General features: G+C 37.0%; 1 protein-coding gene across 1 annotated transcript; it reads left to right on the top strand.

The window, feature by feature from the left end:
- Positions 1-2,068: 2,068 nt before the first annotated feature.
- Positions 2,069-16,959, top strand: LOC116247844 (synaptotagmin-2-like). Its single transcript, XM_031620207.2, has 9 exons — positions 2,069-3,767; positions 10,769-11,010; positions 12,227-12,245; positions 13,135-13,340; positions 13,849-13,958; positions 14,098-14,196; positions 15,396-15,846; positions 16,272-16,407; positions 16,781-16,959. The coding sequence occupies exons 1-8, from the start codon at positions 3,019-3,021 to the stop codon at positions 16,358-16,360; spliced, it is 1,965 nt and encodes a 654-aa protein (XP_031476067.1). The 5' UTR covers positions 2,069-3,018; the 3' UTR covers positions 16,361-16,407; positions 16,781-16,959.
- The last annotated feature ends 1,056 nt before the right edge of the window (positions 16,960-18,015 follow it).

Here is an 18,015-nt window from a genome sequence, read left to right as displayed (position 1 = left end):
CTCTCTCCGTCCAAACAAAGCATGGAGAGTGAGTTGACATTCATGAAATCAAACTAGGGATCAACCTTTTACTTATTGTTAGTCTGACCAACTATGCTAAATCCGTTGATAATCAACCAATGCTTGGTTCAAACTTGAGTTTGCTATGTCCATTTGTTTCCATATATATATCAGCTTAAGTTTGAGATCGCATGTTTCTTTTAACTATTAATTTTGTATTAAGCATCTAAAGGAAAATCACAACCCTAGCCACTTTAGGCTGGCCATATGAAACCCCAATTCTATGTAACTATACCATCAATTCTTTGTCATAATTCATCCTGCATGCTTTATTCTAATTTATTCGCTATCATTCTTGTTATTTTCATAAATTCCACCTGCATTGCGACAATTTGTATCATTGATGCAAACATGGTTTAGATTTTTCCACACATTCAAACCACTCTAATCATCTTTTATGCAAATTTTGTCATGAGACATGTGTTCTAATGGGTAGATGGAGTGTTCAATAAAAAACATGATTGAGTGCATTGTTTTCAAAAGGGCGTAACATAGCTGGTTGGGTAAGCATGCATGTACAAGACAGATCGCCCGTTTGATTTTCATGGTGCTATTGTCGTAGACTTTAAAAGGTGAGATCACTACATTAAAGTCGAATGGTTTTACTCCATCTATGTTCCAACGCAGCCCAAGACCTCAGAGGCAGGGTGAATGGGAGGGGTAGAGACTTAAAGTCTTCTTAAAGCCATGGGTTATCCAAATGAGTGTATTGAAACGCCTTTTTTCTATCACAATGGTTCTAATGAAACAAACACATACACCTTTGCTGTATATTTAAATGTAGTAACTTGTGCACTTGCGTTTGATTTGAAAAATCCACATTTTCACCATAGCATATGCATCTTCGTGACTTTTGTCTGTTTACTTCTTATTTGTATTATTTGTGTAACAATATTGATATGATTAATACGACGTCACCAAGTTTTCATGTGCTATTGCACCTGCCTTCTATTCGGTCTGTTTGTTTGACTTGATGTGACTATTTGGTATATTTGTGACTTGACTACACTCTTGCGAAATGGATTATTTGGGACTACTAAATAACTTGACAACATTTTTATTTGGAAATATATATCTAACTGCATACATATGTATATGAAGTTTATGAAATCCATCCATCTAGTAAGTATAAAAAACATGTAGGCTAATTGTGGGTTACTTATCAATCAGATCGGTGAGTTCACAAGGTGTGAGATGTAAATTGAGTCAAGTAGTGTTTGAACGTTTAGTAGGTTCTACCACAAACAACATTTTCTATAAATGTTTCCAATGGCAAGTATGGCAAAGGGGGTTTTATGCATCATAGACCAAATGTTTTATGCTTTAAGGGACAAGATAAAGCATATTATGCAGTCTTATCAACTGTTCTTCAATGAAATGAACATATGTCAGACATTTTGGTTGCTTTTCAACCAATCTGTTTATTGACCCTCGTACTCGTGCTTTGTTTATAAACCAATTCCCAAGAGATGTTACATATTAGCATAGTTTGTTGGTTATAATTCGCATGCAAATGTTCTTAATGTATTGAATGATATAATTTTTTACTTTTGATTAATTCACTATACAAGTGTCCTCAAACTTATGGCTGCACAAACAAAAACACTCAGGCAATGACTTGTCTGTATTATGTCTCCAAATCAATGATGGTGACCGATTAATTTGGGTTAGGGTTCCAAAGGGTGCATCATTACTGCGCATCAGGCACTTTTCACTAGCTATTACTCATGAACTTAGGTATATTTGTTTGCCATGAAAAGAGAGAGAGAGAGAGAGAGAGTACACTGAATATTTACATTGTCTCAATAAACAGAGCGGTGGGTTGTGTCTTGAAAGTTCTAATTGCACATGTCATCGACGATATAATTAGTTGAAAAGATTATCAAAGCAATGCAATGTCACTATATCCACACCTTTTGCGGCAAATGATACGTGCGGTACTTTGATGCCGCTGTGGACTCTGAATCCGCAAGGAGGTCGACGTCGCACGTGGTTCCTCGCTTTCCCACCCATGGCAGCACAAGCGAGCGCTATCCAAAGAATTCCCCCTCCAGGTTTTCCTAGGAACTCCAACTCCTAGCCACATGACGGAAACAACCAAAAGAAAATGCCGAGAAGCCATGGGGTGGGCGGGGAGGGGGGCGAGGCAGGCCTTTCCCCGAAGGCGCTTCCCTCCGCGAATTCCCGCTCCCTCTTAGAGCCGGGTATTCCTTCCGCTTTCCCGCCGGTTTCTGTAGCGTTCCGGAGTTGATTTTTTTCATTCATCCCTGTCCTTTTTCTTCTTCTCGTTTTTAAATACTTATTTATGAGTGAGGTATCCGTTTCCCGGGAATCTCCCGCTCCCCTTATCTCTTTCATTCGTCACAATTGCTGACTTCTAATCCGAACGTTCTGACGGTTTCCTGGACCAGTCTTCCCTCCCCAACACCTATCTATGTCTCTAATTTGTTAACTCCTTCTTTCTCTGACGAAGAGTCTAATCCTCAACCTAGATCAGCCTTTTTTTCCCTCCTTTCCTGTTGGGCTCTCTTTAACAAGGGTAGTTTGTTTTTATATATATCTCTAGTAGACGCAGGTCTGGCATTTCATATTATTTTTCTTTGGGGGTTTATTGTTTGGTACAGTATAGGCCAGCTTCGAGTTTCGGCGTAATGTTTCTAATTTGAGATTGAATTACACGAAGATTGCTGTTAGCTAGACTGCTGCATCTGGCAATCTTTTTGTTGCGCCATAGAAACTCTTATTCACGATTACTTATCGGGGTTATTTATTCTCCATATAGTATTCATGTTCTTCTCGAGATTAGCAGCTCCGTTCCTTTCTTGCATTCGCTTCCTTAAAATTCCTATCCTAGTTCACCACCGCTACCAAAAGGTTTTTGTCCTATGTTTATTAGTCAATCTCGTGATAGTTCTGTAGGCCCATTCGAAATCAGGGCTACCGACTTACTGGTTTTAAATGTTGGAAGTGTATTGGTATTCCTCAAGTTGTTCCTCGTACTTTGTGCCGGCTTTTCTTCCACGCGATCGAATTGATCTAGGAGGAGAAAGGAAATGTAGAATTAGAGGAGCTCCCGGGGTTGCTCGAAATGGTTTTCGAAGAAGATTGAGATGTCACGGTCTAAACAAGGATAGCTCGAAGCTGGATTACGAGTTTACAGAGCGAATATTGGACTCACATAAGCAGAAAATTGTCAAAAGATTATATGATGAATTTGAATTGGTTTCAGATTTTAGAAATTTCCGGGAAGACCCCATAGTAGAGAAGTTAAGAACCCAATTGGGAGAAATTCACCCTATACCATCGCCACCGATCAATGGGCGAGTTGTTGGACTATTCGTAGTTTTCTTTTTTGTGGGAGTTATTTGTGATAAGCTGTGGACCTCTAGAAAGAGGGAGAAATTGACTCGTGATTCTAGGTCAGGTATATGGCCTCAAGTTCCAACCAGTCTGTCATTGTTTCTGGAGAAGGATCTTCAAAGAAAGGAATCAGTCGAATGGGTGAACATGGTTGTGGGGAAGTTGTGGAAGGTATACCCAAGTGGGATTGAGAACTGGATCATTGGATTGCTTCAGCCCGTTATCGACGATCTCAAGAAACCTAGTTATGTTCAACGGGTTGAAATCAAGCAGTTTTCTCTTGGCGAAGAACCATTATCAGTTAGGAATGTGGAGCGCCGAACTTCTCGCCGTCCTAATGACTTGCAGTAAGTGCTTTGATTTTCTATTTCGATGGCATATCTAATATCTTCGTGTTAGCATTTGAATTAATGACTTTGGCTCATTATGTTGAGTATCTACTATTTTTGTCTGTGGTATTATAGGATGCTTGAAACTAAAGTGGAACAGTTCTTGTTCAGTTTATTCAGCTGATGTTTCTAATTTCTATATGTCATGCATGTTAGAAGTGTCTGTTTCAGAGACTGAGATGAGACTAAGATGAACATGACTAAAGAATATTTTGTTAATCTAACAGCAGTCTTTACCTCTTTGAGCGGGCAAGGAAGTAAAAAAAATTACCATTTTTTCACATAAATTGGTTCATTTTCCACGTTTGTAATAATCAATCCCAAATATGATATGTATTTGTCTCAAATGAATGAGAAAGTAGTTACTGATTAAAGCCAAGAGAATGCCGTTAGAATCACAATCTTTGCACTCTAATTTACCAGAGAAGCAATCTGATTGTTTTAGACAAGCAGCGTACCTATTTAATTTTTCTGTGTCTCATCATACAAACAAAAAAGAGAAATCACAGGATTTTAGACGCTATGATTTATTTTTGTATGCTATTATCATAGTCTAAGACTCTAAATTGGTGTGTATGTCTGTTATGACTGTTATGAGTCACTGTTTTACATGTTATCTCTTTTCTAGAGTGCAAATTGAACTGGAAGGGGGCCATTGTGGATTTTGAACTACCTTCTCAGCTGAATGATCTCAGCTTCATATTTCACCAAGAGCCATCTGCTTTATTTTACCTTCCAACAGCAGGAAAAGGGGGGAAAACTTTCTCTGCCTCTCTCTGTCTCTCTACATATATCTGGCCCCATTTTGGGACTAGTTTTTTCCAGTGTCCCCTCTTCCTCTTTTTCTTTCCTCTTTCTGATGCTCTCTCTCACCATTAAATAAGAGGGCAAGGATGCGGTGGGTGTTCGGAGGAGGGTGGTGGGGGGGGGAGGGGGGAAGAACTCTGGTCGGGTACCAGATTCGCCCATTTCCACATACACACATATCTATATATAGCTATAGCTGCAATAACTTTGAACACGCTGTGCAGAATGGTTGTTATATAGAATGCAAGTTCCTCTCCACCAGTTTAAAATTTATGATGCTTGCCTACATCTTGGTGAAAAGAATTGGGTTAAATATCTTGAGGAGTAATTTTTTTGGATCAAAGGTATATTTGTGGATGACATGTACGAGTTTGTATTAGGCTTAGATTATGCAAACTGGTATTCACGAGCTTAAACTATTTTGTGAGGATTATTTCAACGTTTATTTTGATTACGACACTGTAAAGTGTAAACCATGCTTTTAGTATTTCAGTTTTTTTTCAATAGTTTGAATAAACAATAAATGAAGACAAATGGGAGCACTGTAAGTTCTGTATGTCAATAAGAGGAATCGATTATTTCCAATGCACAACATAGTTGATCAAATCATGATCCCATGAAGCAATTTAACATGTGATGAAATTTGTTTTGTTGTCCATCCCTTTGCATGTGTAAATCAGGCCCAAAGAAACAACCTCTTCAAGTAATATCAGCCTTGAAGCTTTCACCAACAAGTCAATCTCACAAACCCTCAAACAAGAGGTGAAGAAGAACTTAAATTAATCACACAAAGAGATACAAGAAGTAGGCTAAAAAGCCATACCTAAAACAATGGGAAAGCTGCCCTATTTATAGAGGAGAGGGCCAAAGAGAAGAAGGAGGAGGCAGTCCCAACGGCTAGAAATCTAGCCGTTGGGACTAGTCTCCCTCTATGAAAAATAGAAAAAGGAGAGGGATAAAAGGGGAAAACAGAAAATAATACATAAAAAAAAAATACATAAAGAAAGTGAAAATTACATAGGTGTCCTAAGTACCCAAAATATAAAATATATATATATATACAAAGCATATATTAGATGATTAATATATGTGATATATATAAATGTATATATGTATACATATGGGATACATACATTCTAACACCCCCCCTCAAACTTACGGTGTGATAACCGAAAGTTTGCCAAGGAGAAAATTAAATCTGGTAGCAGCGAGAGCTTTAGTGAAGAAATTGCCAAGTTGATACTCTGATTGGACATAGGAGAGATCTATGTTTTTCTGAAGGAACTCTTCACGAACATAATGGCAGTCCATCTCTATATGCTTTGTTCTTTCATGGAATGTGTGATTGCTAGCAATATAGATTGCACTTTTGTTGTCGCAACAAAGCTTGACAGGATTCGTAATATGAATTCCCATATCTTTCAGTAAGCTTTTGAGCCACACTATCTCCATTGTTGTAGTTGCCATTGCTCGATATTCAGCTTCTGTTGATGATAGCGATACCTTATTCTGTTTCTTGCATCGCCAGGAAATTAAGGAGTCACCTAAAAACACACAAAAACCAGTGGTGGAGTGCCTATTATTGGGATCTCCACCCCAATCAGCATCTGTATACGCAACTAATTCTAATATAGAAGAAGAAGACAGAAATAGTCCTTTGTTGATAGTGTTTTTCACATAACGGACAATCCGCATTGCCGCTCCCATATGTACTGAGGTGGGTTTTTGTTGAAATTGGCTTATCACATGCACAACATGAGCAATGTCAGGTCTGGTGTTGGAGAGATAAGAGAGAGCGCCAACTATTTGCCGAAAAGGAGTGGGATTCTCCAATATCTCTCCATCATCAATTTTCATTTTTACTCCCAGTGCTGCTGGAGTATCCACAACTTTGTCATCTGAGATACCTGTTCTGTCAACTAATTCACTAGCAAACTTCATTTGAGAAAGAAGATAACCTTGTTTGCTATAAGCAACTTCAATTCCAAGAAAATAAGTTAGTCTTCCCAAATCAGTCATTTGAAAACATTTGCTAAGAAAGTGTTTTACCTCTATAATCCCTTCATCATCACTCCCAGTAATAACCATATCATCAACATACAGTAATAAAACAATTACACCTACGGAGGTAGTTTTTACAAACATGGCAGTATCAGAGTAGCAAGATTTAAAACCTTCATTAAACATGACACTACTAAACTTGTCAAACTAGGCTTTGGGAGCTTGTTTTAAACCATAAAGAGCTTTCTTAAGGCGTACAACTTTGTTTTGGGGTAGATCAAAACCAGGGGGAGCACTCATGAAAACTTCTTCTTGTAGGTGACCATTTAAGAAAGCATTTTTAACATCCATTTGAAAAATAGTCCAATGTTTAACAGAGGCAATGGCAATAAGGGTTCTAACAGAAGTCATGCGAGCAACAGGAGCAAAGGTTTCTTCATAATCAATCCCATATTCTTGAGCATATCCCTTGGCAACAAGTCTGGCCTTATATCTTTCTAAGGTTCCATCACTTCTAGTTTTGATTTTATAGATCCATCTACAACCAATAGTCTTTTTCCCCGTTGGTAGAGGCACAATATCCCAAGTTTCATTGCTTTCAAGAGCTTTAAGCTCAAGATTCATGGCTTCAATCCAATTGGGATCTTCTTTAGCTTCAAGGTAAGAAGATGGCTCATGAAAAGAATGATGTGCCATAATACAAGCTCGAAATTTTAGAGAAAAAGACTCATAAGAGACAAATCTTTGAGGAGGCCTAATGTGCCTTTGGGATCTCCTAGGAAGAGATTGATTAGTTTCTTGATTTTGGGGGTCTCTTCTTCTATAAACTAAGATCTCTTTTGGAGGGATGATATGAGTAGAATTATCATTGTTGACTTCTTCAATTGGTACCTCTATACCTTTATCGGGTTCATCATCATCAATATCATCATCATCATCAATATCATTAGTCCAAAGAAAAGTATAATCTTCTAGTTTCTTGAGTTCATCTTTGAAACCATCTTCATTTTCTAAAAAGATCACATTTCTAGAAACATAAACTTTATCTTTTTTAATATCATAACATCTATAACCCTTTTGAGTTTCGGAATACCCAATAAAAACACAACAAATAGCTTTGGAGGAAAGCTTATCGTCTTTGTCACTTAACACAAAACATTTGCAACCAAAGACTTTAAGTCTATTGTAATTAGGTTTAACATGATGAAGTTTTTCAAAAGGAGAAATATGTTTCAAAAGTTTGGTAGGCATTCTATTAATTAAATAGGTTGAAGTCAAAACAGCCTCGGCCCAAAAGTTTTTGGGAACATTTTTAGATAAAAGAAGGGCTCTAGTAGTTTCAATAATGTGCCTATGTTTACGTTCGGCCACTCCGTTTTGTTGTGGAGTGTTAGGACAAGATCTTTGATGAACAATGCCTTTTTCTTTTAGAAATTGTTGAAATTCATTTGACATAAATTCTCCTCCCGAATCACTTCTAAAGACTTTGATATTTGAGTCAAATTAGGTATAGATCATGTTGTAGAAATTCTTAAAGTTTGTGAATACTTCCGATTTGTGCTTGAGAAAATAAACCCAAGTATGCCTAGAATAATCATCAATAAAGATCACATAGTACAATAATCCTCCTTTTGACATAATAGGAGCGGGTCCCCACACATCCGAATGCACCAAATCAAAAGATTTTTGGGCAATAAAATTTCTATTATCAAAAGGTAAGGCTTTCATTTTAGCCTTAATACAATCATTACAATCAAAGTTCTTTTGACAAAAATTCTCCATGAATGGAAGATGAGACATTTTTTCTATATTGGAATGTCCAAGTCTTTGATGCCGAGTTTGAATGTCACATTCTTTGGAGATATTGCAAGATGGTCTTGAAAGGTCCAAAAAGTCTATGTAGTAGAGATTATTTGTTCTAAAACCTTCCCCAATCATCTTCTTGGATATCCGATCCTGTATCAAACATTTGGATTGTGAGAAGATTACATCAAAACCAAGGTCGGCTATTTGAGAAACGGACAATAAATTTAAGTTTAATTTAGGAATATGACTTACTTGAGGTACTTTTAAAATTTTGGATCCAAAAGCTAGGTCAAGATTTCCAATAAAATCAATTTCAAGAGAGGTACCATCCGCCGTTTTCACAAAGGAATAAGAATCATTTTTAGTGCATTCGGTGAGAAGGGATTCATAAGGAGTCATATGAAAAGATGCACCCGAATCAATAATCCAAGAGTACTTACTGGAAGAAGTAGATGCCACGGTCGCTCCCAAAGTCGAAGGTGTGCTTCCTCCTTTTAGAAAAGGTTGAAGAGCACTTATGAGTTGCTCAAGTTGGAATGAACTTGCTTCTTTCTTCTCTTCTTGAATTTGAGCCGCAACATTGCTTCTTTTATCAAAAATTCTAAGTTTTGGACATCTTGGCTTGGTATGTCCTTCTTCTTGACAATGATAGCAAATAATTTTTCTCCTTGTTCCTTCATTTGTACGATTGAAGTGAGGAAGTCTATAAGGTCTCAAGTGGGCCCCCGGCCTAGATGTGGCAAGCACATTGTTGACTTTCTCTTTATCAAGACAAAGACGATTTTCCTCCATTTGAAGTTCCGCAATAGCCTCATTCATAGATGGTGTTTTAGAACGATGAAGTAAAGCGGTTTTGACACCATCAAATTCCGGTCTAAGACCTATGATAAACTTGTAAAACTTCTCACGTTGTATTTGCTTTTCTCTAAGAATAAGATCTTGTGTCCAATGTGGTTCAAAAATACTCAATTCATCATACAATTGATCCATTTCAGCCACATAATCTTTAATGGATCTATCTCCTTGTTGAAGATTGTGAATTTTGAGTTGAACATGATGCATATAAGCAACATCTCTCATGGTATGAGTTTTCTTTAGATATTCCCAAGCTTCTAGGGCAGAATTTAATTTAGAGATTTGCCCGCTAGTAGCATTGTCAACACAAGTCAAGATCCAAGTAATGATTTTGTGATGACCAACACTCCATTCTTCCCATTTTTTGTTGTATTCAGCCATTACCTTCTCTTTTTCGGTTGCATCCAATTCCATAGCCCTTCCATCAACAACTTTCGTAAGGACTAGTTGTGGTTCAAGTTTTGTCCCATCAACTAGTCCCCAAAGGCTTTTACTACGAATAAAGTGTTCCATAGTTCTAGCCCATTGTATGTAATTTGTTGATGAGAGTTTGGGAAAAGGAAGAGAAGAGACTTTGTCATCCATGGGCACAATCAACAAGGTAGATCCACTTACAAGTTATGAAGAAGATGGCAGCCACGTGAAAAGAAGTCCACGGCAAGGATAAAAACTCAACAATGATAGAAACCAGTCACCCTTTCAACAGCCACGAGCTCACCACCAAGGGAGCTAGATTTCGTCAAGAAATCACCAAAAAGAAGCCAGCAAAAACACTCTTCTTCTTGTGTAAAACTGCAGCAAGCAATATCTCGAACACTTGGAGTGCTTCACAGCTCCAACGCAAGAATAAAAACTGAACCTTCAATCTTGAATGGCAGCAAGACAAAGAGCCAAAGACGAGGCTCTGATACCATGTAAATCAGGCCCAAAGAAACAACCTCTTCAAGTAATATCAGCCTTGAAGCTTTCACCAACAAGTCAATCTCACAAACCTTCAAACAAGAGGTGAAGAAGAACTTAAATTAATCACACAAAGAGATACAAGAAGTAGGCTAAAAAGCCATACCTAAAACAATGGGAGAGCTGCCCTATTTATAGAGGAGAGGGCCAAAGAGAAGAAGGAGGAGGCAGTCCCAACGGCTAGAAATCTAGCCGTTGGGACTAGTCTCCCTCTATGAAAAATAGAAAAAGGAGAGGGATAAAAGGGGAAAACAGAAAATAATACATAAAGAAAAAATACATAAAGAAAGTGAAAATTACATAGGTGTCCTAAGTACCCAAAATATAAAATATATATATATATATAAAGCATATATTAGATGACTAATATATGTGATATATATAAATGTATATATGTATACATATGGGATACATACATTCTAACAGCATGAACCTTCTTATTTTTGCTTAAAATTTTGATTTTAATGACTTTAAGGCAAATGTTTCTTGTTCTTTTTAGATTAATTGATATGGTTGATATTACTACTCAGATACCATATTGGCCTTCGGTATACCGGTGGAGCTCGGATGTTGCTGTTGCTCTCATTGAAGTTTAGCCTCATCCCCATTGTTGTACCAGTTGGTGTTCGTCACTTTGACATTGATGGGGAGCTCTGGGTCAAACTAAGGCTTATTCCTACAGAACCTTGGGTAGGGGCTGTATCATGGGCTTTTGTTTCATTGCCAAAGATAAAGTTTGAGTTGGCAGCATTCCGTTTGTTTAATCTAATGGGTAGGTTCTGTACCTTCAGGGACCATTCTTTCCAATTAATTCATATCATTCAATTTCTTCAACGATTACTAGTGAGTCCATATAATACTACAGCTCCAAGCATATGAATGCATGCAACCTATGTATTATAGATACAAAAGTCACCAAGGTTGTTACAGAATTAGACATTACTAATCAATGTGTTTAGAATTGCATTATAGATGATTGAGATTTCTCCATGTTCTGTACTTCTTTAAAATAGTTTCTTTTTTACTGGTTTCTTGCATTTAAAAGTTCGAAATTATGAACAAGGATTCCTTTATGCTTTTCTGTAAAATAATGTTGTACATGCTTATGAAATTATCATCACAGTTTCTTATATGCTTTTCTGTAAAATAGCGGACACAGAAATTCTTAACTGGAAGAAATTTAGGGACCATCCGAAGAAAATGTAGTAACAAAATGGAAAAAACAAAAGGAAAACAGAGAACTGTTGATTTAATATTTTAATCTCATACTCACATTTGGTGGCTTAGTCATGAATCTCATCAAGGGTGGTCTTAGAGATTATTTGCTTTAAGCTAATTTGGTTGCCATTGGGTTCCAATGTGGTCCAAGCTATACCTAGTCTTGTAGTTTTCCTAAAGGGAAACTTCTATAAGTAATTGGAGGGGAAGTGAAAGTACAAGATTTTTTTTCTCATAAGTAATGGGCTGAACATTTCAGAATTTCCAGTGGGGGCTATTTCAACGTGCAACTTAAATATTTGAAAAGGAAATTGATCCTGCCAACCAGTGCTGGTTGAATTTTAGACCTTCCATTGTAGGGGAGGATGGAGTATCTATGGGCATACTTATACCTCCATGGAATAATTCTGAAATTGGAGTTCCTTATGGGTGTACTTATACCACCATGCAATAATTCTGAAATTGAGAACCCTTAATGGGCTCAGCTAACAGAATAACATAATCTCAAAGTAGGTGGATGCTTGTCTTTATAGGGGAAAATTATTATTCACTGTTAATATTGTGCCTCTTAAACAAAGGCTCCAAAACATTCAAAGAGACTATGGGTTCAGATTGAGATTTTTCTGAATTGTGGGATTGTCGATGATTCTTATCTTTTTCCTCATTAACTTGTTTTTTGTATATAATAGTTTTGTTTAAGCATGGTTACCATAAAGAGTTCTCTAATATGTATTTGGCTGCTTTGTATGTAAATGGAATGCGTTTACCAGCCATCCCGGTACTCTCAATGTAAGTAACTTTCTTCTCATAAATTGTAATTTTTCGTTATGGACTTATTTCTTGACTTGATATTTACTATTTGAGTAATTTCATTTGCTATCTTGAGGATAACTGCAGTCGTCTTGTTGATAGTTGGTTATTGTAATTATCTTGCTCTAGTGTGATAACATTTTATTTCCTATAATTTGGAAAAGATCATGCATTGCAGTTATATTCTCAATGATGCTTCTATAGTTGTCATAGAGAAAAAGCGGCAAGTTATTGGAGAACATGATAACTGCACAGCTTTATTATGTTTGGTATATTATCCACAATTTGAACACAAAATGAAGCATCTATATATATATATGTATGTATGTATATATGTATGTATGTATGTATGTATATGTATGTATGTATGTATGTATATATATATGTATGTATGTATGTATGTATATTCACTTTTCATTTCAGTCATGTTGGTTAGTTGATGGTCTGTTTATAGGACTAAAAATGGAAATAGCTCACCAGATTAGCTAGCTTACATGGAACTCCATTTTCAGTACTACTCTTAAGAAACTCTCTGTCTGCCTCTCTGTGTACACACCCCTTTGGTGCAATGGAGGTTATGAATGTTGGCTTTTCTTCAGGGCTTGAATTTCCTGATGTACCTTTAACATTTTCTGCTTGAACAATGTTTTCCGTTTTTTATAGGCTATAGCTACTTATTATGGTGAAAAAGTTATTATCTTCCATAGTGCTCCAAGATTAGTGGGATTGTTTTGTATTGTATGGCTGATTCTTTGTCTCTAATGAAATTGGTAGAGGAACCTTTATCCTGTCGGTCATGTGTTTTATAGATGTTTCGTTTCAAATTGGTTGACATTTACATTCTCAATTTCGATTGGTTTTAATCCAGGTTCTTGACAAAACTGCTGACAGAAGATTTGCCTCGATTATTTGTGCGCCCAAAGAAGATTGTTCTTGACTTTGAGAAAGGGAAAACAGTTGGTCTTGTTCCCGAGGATTTCATATCTGGTGAAATACATGATGGGAACAAAGATTTTGCTGGTGAACTTTCAGTAACACTAGTTGATGCACAAAAGCTTCCCTACATTCCATTAGGTTTGTGATTCTGTTTGTGCATTTGTGATGTCCCAACAGTATCCATATATAGTCATGACTGGCCTTTTCTTTTTTACTTGAACATCTGTGGGTATATTTGCTTGTTTAAAGAGATATCATTTATGCTGGCTATGTTTTTGCTTAGTATATCTGTGGAGAAGTGCTACTAGGCATACATGTCCGAAATTCTGGTCGAGCAATTCACAAAATTTTGTTTGTGCATTTATGATATTCCAGAACTAGCATTATGGAAGTCATACCCAGGGTTTTTTCTTTATCATCTGTGGTCATTTAAAGGCTGAAGATACCATTTATGCAAACTATTTTTTGCTTAATATAACATTGGCATAGTGCTACCAAGCATACATGTCCAATATTCTGGTGTAGCTATTCGTTGTTGTTCATGTTATCTTCATACATACTCGGAATCTACACCATATTAATCTTCTAAGTTTATGACATTTAAAATCCAAACATTGAAATGACGTGGGGTTTAATAAATTGTCAGGGAAGACAGATCCATATGTTGTGTTGACATTGGGAGATCAAGTAATTCGTAGTAAAAAAAACAGCCAAACCACTGTAATTGGGCCCCCAGGTTCTCCAATCTGGAATCAGGTGAAAATTTCTTTACCTTAGTTTTTGGTTTTTGCTTCAGCATTTTCTGTTATCGGATACAAAATCCTGTTTATGTCTTTCTAATAGCAGGTTGTTTCTACAAGATAACCTTCGTTCTTGCTTTATGCTTGGTGAGCAGGATTTTCATATACTGGTTGTTGACCCAAGAGAACAGCGACTACGTGTGCAAGTGAAAGATTCATTTGGCTTCACAGATTTCACCATTGGAAGAGGGGAGGTAAATTAGTTTTTTTATAATTTATATCCACAAAAAGCATGAACCTATATTTTCTAGTAAATTTTATTTTGATACCTGAAAACTGAAATTTTTGCTTGATTTCTGATGTTAGTAATATATGTGCAGTCTAACTCTTAAATTTGGGTCAAAAGTCAAAAGTTTATGAACATGCCACTAATTTAGAATTGGAAGTTCATTTGAGAGGTTATTTAATAAGTACGATAGAAATTCACCAGAATATGTAGGATTTAATGGCATGGCTTGCTTAGAAGTGATCTGAGGTTCAGACTCCAGAAGGTTATCCACTGATTTGCCTCTTTGTAAGAGGGAAGCAAAGGGACACAAGAACTTCCTTTTCTATATTCTATTTCAAGTTGAACATGGGTGTTGATTGTGGACAACAAAATTTTGGAAGTTAGCATTCTCTTTTCGCAAGTCCTTTTGTAAATCCGCAAAGATGATTTATTATAGGTGAACATTAAATCCCTGGATCAAGATAAAAGAAGAATCTTGATATACCTCGGTATGGTGATGGAGGATGCTGCAAATTAGTGCACCGGGTCATGGTGGCAAGATTTAATCATGAGAGTAGACAAACTTGAAAGGCCAATGGCCTTTGTTTTGATGGGCAAAGGACATTCATTAGCCTGTCCTTGGGAGCATTTACATCACAGCTATGGTCAAGATGCCATGGTGTTGTGCACCATGAAGGCAGCCCAAGAGTGCTGGAAAGTTGTGCATTGTTATGCTTGCAATCGACTGTTGTATAAATGTTGATGTCAAAGTCATTATTGTAGGCAAAGTAATTTTGCTGTAGGTTTTATAAAGGGCCATGCATATTTTTTAAGGAGTAATATTCGTGAAACAAGGCATGAAACTATAGTTTGTCCTACTGTAATGTCTGTGCGAAGTTGGTGTATATCTTAGTGTTGGAATATGGGTGGCTTTTGCCTGTCGTACAGATCTTCTATAGGCACATGTATGACTGACGTTTATCAATGACTGCACATGAATTGCTTACAGAAAGAAAATCCTTTTGTGTCTAGCTTTTTGCTTCTGGATGTGCTCTGTTGTAACATGTATACTTTAGAATGCCACGAAGTTAAAATTGTAATATTTTGTTAATCCTCAGCTGCTTTTGATGATTGCTTTTCCAATTTTTCTTACATAATGCTAATTCATGTACATATTTGTTCCAGGTTGAGCTTGCTTCCCTTAAAGATACTGTTCCTACGGATAAAGTGATCCCCTTGAGAAGTGGCTGGGGGATTTTGAATAAAGGTTCATCTGGAGAAATATTACTTCGCCTGACATATAAAGCATATGTGGAGGATGAAGAGGATGATACCAAAGTGAAGCAATTGGAAAATTATATGTCCGATGATGAAAGTTTGAATTATGAAGAAGCTGAAGGCTTCTATGGACCAGTAGAAAGAAATTTTTCTGATGGAACAGAACGAGAGTCTTTTATGAATGTTTTGGCTGCTTTGATTGTGAGTGAAGAATTTCAGGGAATAATGGCATTTGACAGTGGAAATATGGGATCATCTGAGGAAGCTACTAAGACAGACACAAACATGCAGAGGTCATCTGGTCTTGGATCCAAAGCTGATGCTATTGACCCTGAGAGCAGCTTCAGTGATCCTGGAGGTATTAATTAAGCTTATGGCACTTTTCTTAACCTTCCGTTTTCTCCTTTTTTTTTTTTTCTTATTCTTGAATATTATCGGCACCATGAAACTGAAGTCCGGTGTGCTTTCCCCGCTCCCCCCTCTCTCTCGTGCGCATTTATCATCTGTATATAGCATTATTGCTTTCCAGTTTGATGTTGATTGTTTTGGTCTCTCAAAGTCTGGTGGCTGTGTTTGTCATTGGTTATAACTTGAATTTACATTTATTTTTGCTTCTTCTTTCTATCTTTTTTAATGCCTGTTACTTTTTTTTGTTTTTTCTTACAACTTCTGTATTATTTTATAAATTTAATGTGAAATTTTCAAATATTTCCCCAACAAAACATGAAATGTCTATTGATAAAATCCTATTTAACGAAATTGTATCTATGATACCTTGAACAGGTTCAGAAATATCTTGGCTTGCTGTAATTACGAGCATCGCTGTCTTGATTGCCTCTAGTGTGGATGGCTCAAATGTATTTAATCCTTGATCACGGAACTTCCCGGGAACAACAATTGGTGAATTTCTTGGCCGGAGGTATGTAAACCTTCTCTTTGCATTATTTTTTCAAATTTACTGAGAAAAAGAACAACTTTTGGTGGTACAACGAAACTTTACTTTAGTTTGAGTCTCTTTCCTTATCCACCTTTGTTGTACATAATCAGGCGGTTAAACTAGAAAGACCAAACTTAAGGGTGTTTTTGTTTCCTTTTCAAATGTTGAATGTCTTTTTGTGATTTTTCTGCAATCCCAGATGGGACCTTTGGCTGGTTGACACACACTTATTATATTGTCATTTGACTAGCTCAGTGACCTGTTGGATGATTCACATAAACTCTCTTTTTGCCTCACTTGTGCTTATAAATTGTATGACTGTCATGTTGAATTCTTGTTGTCATGTTTTATTCAGGTGGATGGATATGTCAGCAGACAGCCTGCTCATTCTGTCGGTCCGACAACATGAATGATAGTTGTATAGAACTGATTTTTCCAGTGGAAGTTATCAATTTCAGAAGTTTTATGTATGCATCTAGTTGTCAATATATACATATACATATGTATATATCTGCCAATATTTTTCCCCCCTCCTTTCCTCTCTTTGAGTTCCACTTATCTGGCTATAGGAGCTAACTTTAGTTGACATTATACCATAAACTGCTAAACGAGAGATGGACTATCGCAGATCCGTTTAGCTTTTGGGGACACTGAAGGCTAACCTGAAATACTCCCATGGATTGAATGGGCTTATTTGTAGCTGAAACTGGATTCGATTCAAAACTGCGTAACCATGGATTTGTCAAACTTGTTTGATGGCATTACTGCTGTCACTATGGACCATTACCATGAAGGAGGTTCTCACCCATTCCTGCTTTGGCTGCACAGAGCATTTGAATGCTGATTTACCCGTCTGATTCCATCTATGAATGTTGCTCTTCCGGGAAAATGCGGGCGGAATTTGGCTTTTCAAGACCAATTGCTGTGAACAATTTCTCAATTTTTAATGTTCCTGAAAAATGTGTGGCACACTTAAGCTTCTGCATCCTTTGGTTGTATGAAGCATTCTAAAAACATGGTGAATGAGAGAGCAATACAGACACTTAGCAAATGACATACAATATCGGTAAGATGTTTCTTTACCTCTAATCGTTGCACAACATGGAATCTATGTAAGCAAAGCTGTTGCCGTAGTCGTGTGGTCCGAATCCACTAGTTAAACTGTAGAATTGAGATTCCTTTTATTTGCCAAATCCATAGGCAGAGTGAGAGAGGGGCTTCAAATCCATAGGATAGAGATGCACGAATTGCAGATTTCTGTCGCAATTCATGAACCTCTAAAGAGTAGAGCTAACGTGCGTGTTGAAATCAATGGACATGAAATCGTGAGATGTAAGAGCTCATTAATTCAAATCACCTCGGATCTGAGATCGGAGACATTCAAACAAGGACCAATTTTTGGAGGTGGAAATTGGTATCTAGGGTTTTGTCATGTTCTCGACTCCCTTTATTGAATCCCGCCGCCACTATGTTAAGTTGCCTCGGATTCGACCTGTCTCTGTTCACCTTCTTCACCAGATGGCTGCCTTTGAAGCTCTGATCCAAGTGCCAATGTGGATGTCCTTCTTTGGCTTCACCAGTCCACCAATC

Source organism: Nymphaea colorata, chromosome 2, assembly GCF_008831285.2.
Source record: "Nymphaea colorata isolate Beijing-Zhang1983 chromosome 2, ASM883128v2, whole genome shotgun sequence".
NCBI classification, from domain to species: Eukaryota; Viridiplantae; Streptophyta; class Magnoliopsida; order Nymphaeales; family Nymphaeaceae; genus Nymphaea; species Nymphaea colorata.
This window is presented reverse-complemented; position numbering and strand designations above follow the sequence as displayed.

Excerpts from the sequence above, each read along its gene's own strand:
- LOC116247844 (XM_031620207.2), top strand. The coding sequence starts at position 3,019 with ATGTTGGAAGTGTATTGGTATTCCTCAAGTTGTTCCTCGTACTTTGTG. Across the intron at positions 3,768-10,768 it reads CGCCGTCCTAATGACTTGCA|ATACCATATTGGCCTTCGGT; the intron begins GTAAGTGCTTTG and ends ATTACTACTCAG. Across the intron at positions 14,197-15,395 it reads TCACCATTGGAAGAGGGGAG|GTTGAGCTTGCTTCCCTTAA; the intron begins GTAAATTAGTTT and ends TATTTGTTCCAG.